Source organism: Apis dorsata, unplaced genomic scaffold (assembly GCF_000469605.1).
Source record: "Apis dorsata unplaced genomic scaffold, Apis dorsata 1.3 scaffold_27, whole genome shotgun sequence".
Taxonomy (NCBI): Eukaryota; Metazoa; Arthropoda; class Insecta; order Hymenoptera; family Apidae; genus Apis; species Apis dorsata.
Window position 1 is genome coordinate 194,898 of NW_006263329.1, and position 7,402 is coordinate 202,299.

The window sequence follows — 7,402 nt, forward strand, 5'->3', positions numbered from 1 at the left end:
GAGCATGAACTCTTCCCAGCGGACCAATTCAATTTGCTTTTCGTCATATCGAGCATCAGCCCTCAAAGAGTAAGAGGAAATCCAAGGGCCATCAGGCAGAAGAAAATGGCGTCAACAATTCCCAAACGAATACCTTCTGAATTTTTCTCTCGTCGTCGAAAAAAATATTCTTGAATCACTTTTGGAATAAATTTCGATCAAAAAAAATCAATTAATGGATGATTTGCATTGTCGAAACTGACAATGTTTGCAATGTTTCATGCAATAAATTTTATATTGAAAAAGTATTTAACGAAATTGTTTAATAAAGATACTGATTTTAGTATAATTTTAAATATTTTGGATAAACTTAACCCTTAAGAATATTATATTTTTGTATAATGTATAATCATTTTTGATTCTCATTTAAATTCTACAATCAACATTGTTACGTGGAAAATATAGTTTCACGACTGTCTCGATTTGAATAAATTTTGTAGAATTTTGTAGAAATTTTGAACGGAGTAGTGATTGATTGAGATGATCAATTTCGAATACGATTCGAGCCGTGAGGAATTAAAAAAAAAAGGAAAGACTTTCAGCTTGATTTTAAAATGCCATCGATTTTACATTAAAACTGCTAATTCATATGACCGTGTCGAAAGATACATAGATTATTACATTCGAGCACGTAATATAAAACCTTTTAAATATGACAAATCGAATAGGTGTTCCGGTTATAATTACAAAGTAGTCGTTTAAATACAATAAATTACAGAAACGTTTCGTTCGAGGTAATTAGCATATGTTAATTTGCTCTGACATTCATATTTTCTGTACACACAATATAGTATTAATCATTCGTTCTTATAATCTATTTATGTAACGTTTTTTTTTTTTATTTGTTACAAATATGATTGTAACGTTAAATGTAACGAATATTCTGGAGGATAATTTTTCCATCAATTTTTACATTTATAATAATTTATATTTTGTGTTTAAATGATTGATAATTTAATAAATAAAATTTATTGAATTTATCGGATCATTTAATTCTTTGACAGAGATAAATTTGTCAAGGATAAAAATGAATTATTTATTACATTGTGTCCTTATACTTTACTTGTTAAAAATATTTCATCCAATTTGCTTTTTAACAATATATAATTAAAAAGATATCATAACAATTCACAAATAACATTTCCTTAAGAAGTTAAGGATAGAAAAAAAAATAAGTTTTAATCTTTCATGCAAATAGTGTCATAATTCAAGAAAAAGAAAAAGAAAAAGAAAGTCGGACGAATTGCTGTATCCAAACGAAGAATTGAGAAAAATTCAACATTTCATCTCTCACGAGATCTCGATACGATTTTTATTCCCAAATCCTTTATAATCCATTAAATATTCGAGAAGGCGTAGATAAATGCGGATTATCTATTTTTCATCTCTCGTCTAACGAGAGTGATTTTATTCTTTGAATATTTTCTTTGCTTCTTTTTTTCTATCAAATATTAAATCACTTATTTCCATCCGACACAACGTGACCTACATTGCTGCTTCCGAATATTTGCTTAATTTTTTGCATGTTGTAATTCAACTATGAAATATAATAAATTATGAATAATCCTATTATTTATTTATGAATATTATTATTTTGTGCAATTTTTGAAAACAATTTTTATTTTGTGTTCAATAACATGAATAAATGATTCATAATCAAATCTTATGAAATCATTTTCTTTTTTAATTCTTTTCATTTTATTTATTTTATTTCTACTTGAAATGTCAGATATAAATTAATAGTTTAACAAACCAAAATGAATTAGAACCAACTAGCTATAGAAAATTTTATCTGAATCTTAATTTGAAAAGAAAAAAATTTCAAAATGTCTTCACCCGAATAAAAACTATTTGAATTAGATAAAATAAACTACCTTAAACTCTTCCAATTACGTTTCATAATACATTACAGAGTGTAAACATATTCGTACGATTTCTGATCAATTCCAGAGCGAACCAAAAACACAAATATCTAAAATTATTTTCAAATCGATTATTTATTAAATTATAAATTATTTACACACATTTTCACGTCGATTTGTCGATTCTCCAAAAATGTCCTAGACAAACATATTAACACCCTGTATTTATATTCAATCTTCTCCCTAAATATTTTTATCCTCTCCCTCCCCAAAATAACCCCGCATCAATTTCATTATCGCGTTCGAATTGGACCAGGCAAATAATAATCAGCGTTATCATAGCACGAAGTCGGAAAACTGGGTATTGCTTGGCTTTCAAATAAATAAACATTTGTGATGTAACCGCCGATCGATAATTTACGCGTTAATCTGTCGTGGACGGTCGAGCGGGTTGATGAAATATGGAATCATCGAACGAGTAAAAGCTTCTGGGATCGAGAAGATACTCGACAAAGGGGCGACTGCCTCCTGCCTTCTTGCCTCTTCGCGCCCTCCTCTCCTGCCCATGCTCAATTACCTTGGACAGGAACCGTTCCTGTGCTTCCGATATGGCCATTAATGGGACATTTGGTTAAATAAGAGAATTAACCCCACCACTTTGTCGCACCAGACGCCCTGAACTTACGACTCGAAGAGTGGAGGAGACCATTGGCGCGATTTTGTCTTCGTCCTTGATCTGCACGAATCTTAATGCGAATTTGCGATGGTTTTTTTCTTTTTTTTGGAATGAATAATCTATCTTAATCTAATTATAGTACATAAAAATCTCAATTCTTAATTTTATAATCCAAATACTTTTTTCTTCTTCCGATTGTACTTCTTTTTTAATTAATTTTATAATGGACAAATTGAATTTTTTTCTCTCAAAATTTAACACATAATTAACGTATTGATATTCTATTCCTTCTTTAGGATATCCTTAACAATATTTCGATAAGCTGAATTCTTAAAATATATATCTACGTTTCCAGATGGCGTTAGCTTGTTCGGACACCTCGTTCGAGTTTATTATTTAATAAACGTGAAATCGATCTACCTTGGACGTTGCTGGTCGATTTACTTTCGTTGTGAACGACTGCGTGCCACGGAGTTGACAGTTTAAAGTATTAACACGAGCAACGACGCGAGGAATTTAAGGGTTTCGGGGGGATCGAGAAAGGTCAGAACGTTACCACGTTACAATATTAAAATTGCCCTCTGCTGGCGACTCCGCTGAATTATTCCCCGTTTTAATCTTCCGCTTGGCTCTTTCCGCTTTAATGGAGGATATGCCGGCTATGCTCGGTTTTTAATTATTGGTCCTATCGGGACACGAGCGGAATTTTTTAATGCCGCGTCTTAAGATATTTACGTAAACGGGAGATATTAAACCGATTTCATTTCCTTCCTGTTGTTAATGCTTCTTTAAAACTTTCGTGAAGCATGAAATGACAAACAAAAATATTTTCCAGTAATAAATACGACAGTAAATATTCTGTCCAAGCATAAACGATAAATAAATTATTTTCAATTGATTCATAAGAATTTCATTTGTTTGTGACTGAAGAACGATAATTCACCGTGATATTATTCTATTATTTGACAAATAATAAGTACATTACTAAAATAAACAAAATAAAATTATATTTAATGATATATAAAAATATACTATTCGAATTACTGTGTATTTAATTAGCTTCAAAATATTGTGATGACACAATTTATCAAAATCTTTCTACTAAAATTACTTATCTTTGCTCAGATTTCTCTTCCACCAGTTAAATATCAGATACAATTCTAAATTTCTCGCGTCCAACAATTTCAATCGAATCTTTTGGTGTTCTTTCAACAGCAGAAATTGCTTCCAATCTTTTCCGCAAGAGGGACAATTGGGTAGAGGTATAAGTTGAAAATCAGTAACGGTGAACAATTTCCAACGATTTCTCCGATGCTCGAAGCCACTCTTCCGGGCACAAAGTGCAGTACATCGCGTTTCCTTCCGAGCTCTGTGTTTCCGGTGTTCTCCCAGGGTTTGGGAAAGAGGGTCAGCACTCCACTCCAGCCCTTTATAATGCGATTATTTCACGCTGACTTTCCTCGGTCGCGCGTTTCGCGGTCGAGGACCGCTCGAGTATAGCCGGTTGTTCCTGATATTTTCGACCCCCTTTTTTTCATGTATCTCTCCCCCCTCTACCCCGGTTTTTGTCCTCGAATCGGATTGTAAGAGTAAATACACCCGCGTACAATTCTTGGAATTTTTTTTTTTTTTCTTGTTTAATTCTACTCGTAACTTTCTTGACCCAGTTTTATCACGCCTTTTTACTATTTATTTTTCTATCACGCCAGTTTTTGCCAGTTTTCCCCCCCGAATTAGATTTATCCTTTCCTTTTCTTATTCCTTGCGCGAATAAAAATGTTTGTCTTGCTCTTGGAATCTTTCGAGCATCCCTGTTGAATTTTTATTTCACGGTAACTTTCTTGACCTTATTCTTTTTTCTTTTTTTTTTTTTTATAAACTGTTGAATTTAATTTTTGCAAGCAAAAGTATTCCCAACACAGTTTTATTTCACCGAAGTTTGACAATTTTCGTGTTACGAATATGCAAAAATAAATTTTATTTTATGCAAATAAATTTTCTCATAGAGATAGCGTTATAGGAATATAATTGTCAGAAGAAATTAAATTATTCTCTTCCATAAGATGAAAGCAGAATAAACTCACCAGCAGTATTTTTGATACGAAACTTAATAATAATACAAAGAATCAATAATCTTTAACTCTCGTTAATAAAAAGCTATCTTTGGCCAATATTCTATGTTCAACTCTAAAAATCAAAATATTTCAAAATGCTACGAGATCCTTTAATCCTCGAATGGCCTCTATCAAAGAGTACTTTCAATCCATACATCTGCTAAGTAAAAACTACTAAAATATAAAAAATGATCCCATTAAACATTTGCATCTCATCGTTACCAACAAGATGGCCGATTGTTGATCAAGAGAACGGAAGAAAAATAAAGAGAAAAGAGAAAAGAAGGAAAGAAAGAAAGATCGTCATGCCGAAAACGAACAATGAATTAAGATTCTCGTGCACAAATCGATTCTCGATACTGACCTTGTTAGGCGGTGATTGGATCCCGTGGAAAGGCAAATTCTCGTAAAACGTCTTCGCCCCGGACTCCGGAAGTCCCTCCGACACGCTGTTCACGTGATTGTTATTCGCAGCTTGATTGGGATCTGTAAGCGCAAACGAAACATGACTTTGCGTAATTAAACGGAGACACGTGACGTGTCGACGATTCTCAAGAGACCTATGAGAGAGAAAGGGAAAGAGAAAGAGAGAGATAGAGAGACAGAGAAAGATAGAAACCGTGTCCTTTCACGAAGAAGGATTTCTATGTTATGGACTGTTCTCAGAGTGGAAACGGAAATCTCGGGTGCATCAGGGTAAAGGCAGACAGAGAGAATTGATTTGATAAATATTCAAGTGTAATTGCAAACGCTATAGTATATATATACATATATATGTATAAAGGAAATTGTAACCGGGAGAATATATATTCTTGATTGGTCTTTGTCTTCTTTGGGCAATAAGGGATGTTGGATTTTGTCTTGATTAAATACATATGAATCGTGTAGATTCTTTTGTAATAGTTGTATTTTATTCATGCAGTTCAGTTTCGCGAGAAGAGTGGTGGGAAATGGTCAATTTTGAATCTTGATATATAATTTTTATGGGATAGATAATACACAATTCTGTATGTGAAAAAGATTGTATCTCATTATTTAAGATGTGATAACAATTTAAAAAAATGTACAAATAATTTTTATCGAATTATACAAAAATAGAATATTTTTTCTTTTTATATAACAATTTTATTCTTTTTATCTAACAAATGAATGTTTCTATTTGACATATATATAAAAATTATAAAAATTAGACATCAAAGGTTCAAAATTGACACGTTATTATATCCTTTCAACACTTTTCCAACTAATTATACTAAACTTTTCTCAAGGAATAATCGATTGCCAAGAAAATATAAAACGCAAATCACAATCCTCATCATCGTTTGACACGCGATGTCAAAATACGATGATCCCTTCGTCATTTTTCTCCTTTCGATAATTAAATTAAGAACGTTTCACAGCTTTTGCCTTGTGCAAAACCGGCACAAGGCTTTAATCACGCGAATAACAATCATCTCGTGTATTGTAAATACGTTTGTATATACGCGTTGCGTGTTATTTGAACGCGAATGTTTATACGTACAGGATTTATAACGAGCCAACAATGAGATTGAATCGCGTCGATCCCTTCTCCGTGTCAATATATTTCGTCCTCGCCAATCGACTGAAAACATCGTCGTTTCGTTCTTCTTAACCTAAATATTTTGAAATCGAAACGGGAGTACGAGAAATTATTGTTCCGTCGCATGGAAAAGGATGTGCGTTAAAACAATATTTCCTCGTTCGGTTGCATCGGTTTGCCACGTTATCAACGATCCCATTATCGAAATGAATCGTTTAATCAAAGTGTATTTTGGAGTGTGATTCTGGAAACGAACTAAAATTCCTTTTTATGAATGAAATGCTTTTTTTTGAATTATATGGATGTAATTGTAATAGATACAATTTGTGGATCGTATATTTTGATAATATTAATGAAAAATATAATGTATATTCTTGTTACAAGATCAATTATGTATAAAAAATAACAGGTTTGACATTTTTTCTAAATTGGAGTTTAAAAAGTTTTATTTCATTTTTTAATTCAAATTTTTATTAAGAGATTATTTATGTTAATATATGTATATAAATATGCATGTAATTTGCAATATTGATAAATTGGAAATTTGTATTAAGTGAGTAATATAAAATAGTATATAAATTCAATGATATAATGATAATTTGAAATTCTTTTTAAATGTAATGTAACGAAGGGAGTAGCAAGTGTACACCATTTTGATCACAGAGTTTTTTGAAATAGTCTATAAATAACGAAAAGGAAAAGAAGGTTTGACACGTATCTTCTTTTTATATTTTTCACGTAATTATTTAGAAAATTACTTCTGTCAATGTTAAATTTATAACTCCACTTTAATCAATGTCAGCTGCATGCTCGAAAATTATTGAGAAGATGCACGCAACAATATATTTCAAGCAGAAGAAAAATATTCCATGGCTTCACCTAATGTTCTCCGTATGTTTCTTTTGTATTATGCTGCTTTTTAATTATAAAAAGAAACAAAAATGCAATCTTCAATATCTCTTTTTTGAATCTAAATTATTAACATATTGAAAAATCGATACTTGATAGTAATATTTCACAATATTGAAAGAGAAGGTTTAAAATTCATACTCTTTTTCATCCCTACAAATTTTTTATTTATCAAACAAATATTTTCATTATCAATTTAAACTATGTTTCCAAGAAATTTCAATTTTTCTTTTTTTTTTTT

General features: G+C 31.3%; 1 protein-coding gene across 1 annotated transcript in view; it reads right to left on the reverse strand.

Moving 5' to 3' along the window:
* LOC102676127 overlaps window positions 1-7,402 on the reverse strand; it is a 413,064-nt gene that overhangs the window by 22,567 nt on the left and 383,095 nt on the right. The window contains exon 20 of the mRNA XM_031510593.1: window positions 5,056-5,177. Within this exon, the coding sequence (XP_031366453.1) occupies window positions 5,056-5,177 (122 nt within the window). The remainder of the gene's footprint in view (window positions 1-5,055; window positions 5,178-7,402) is intronic.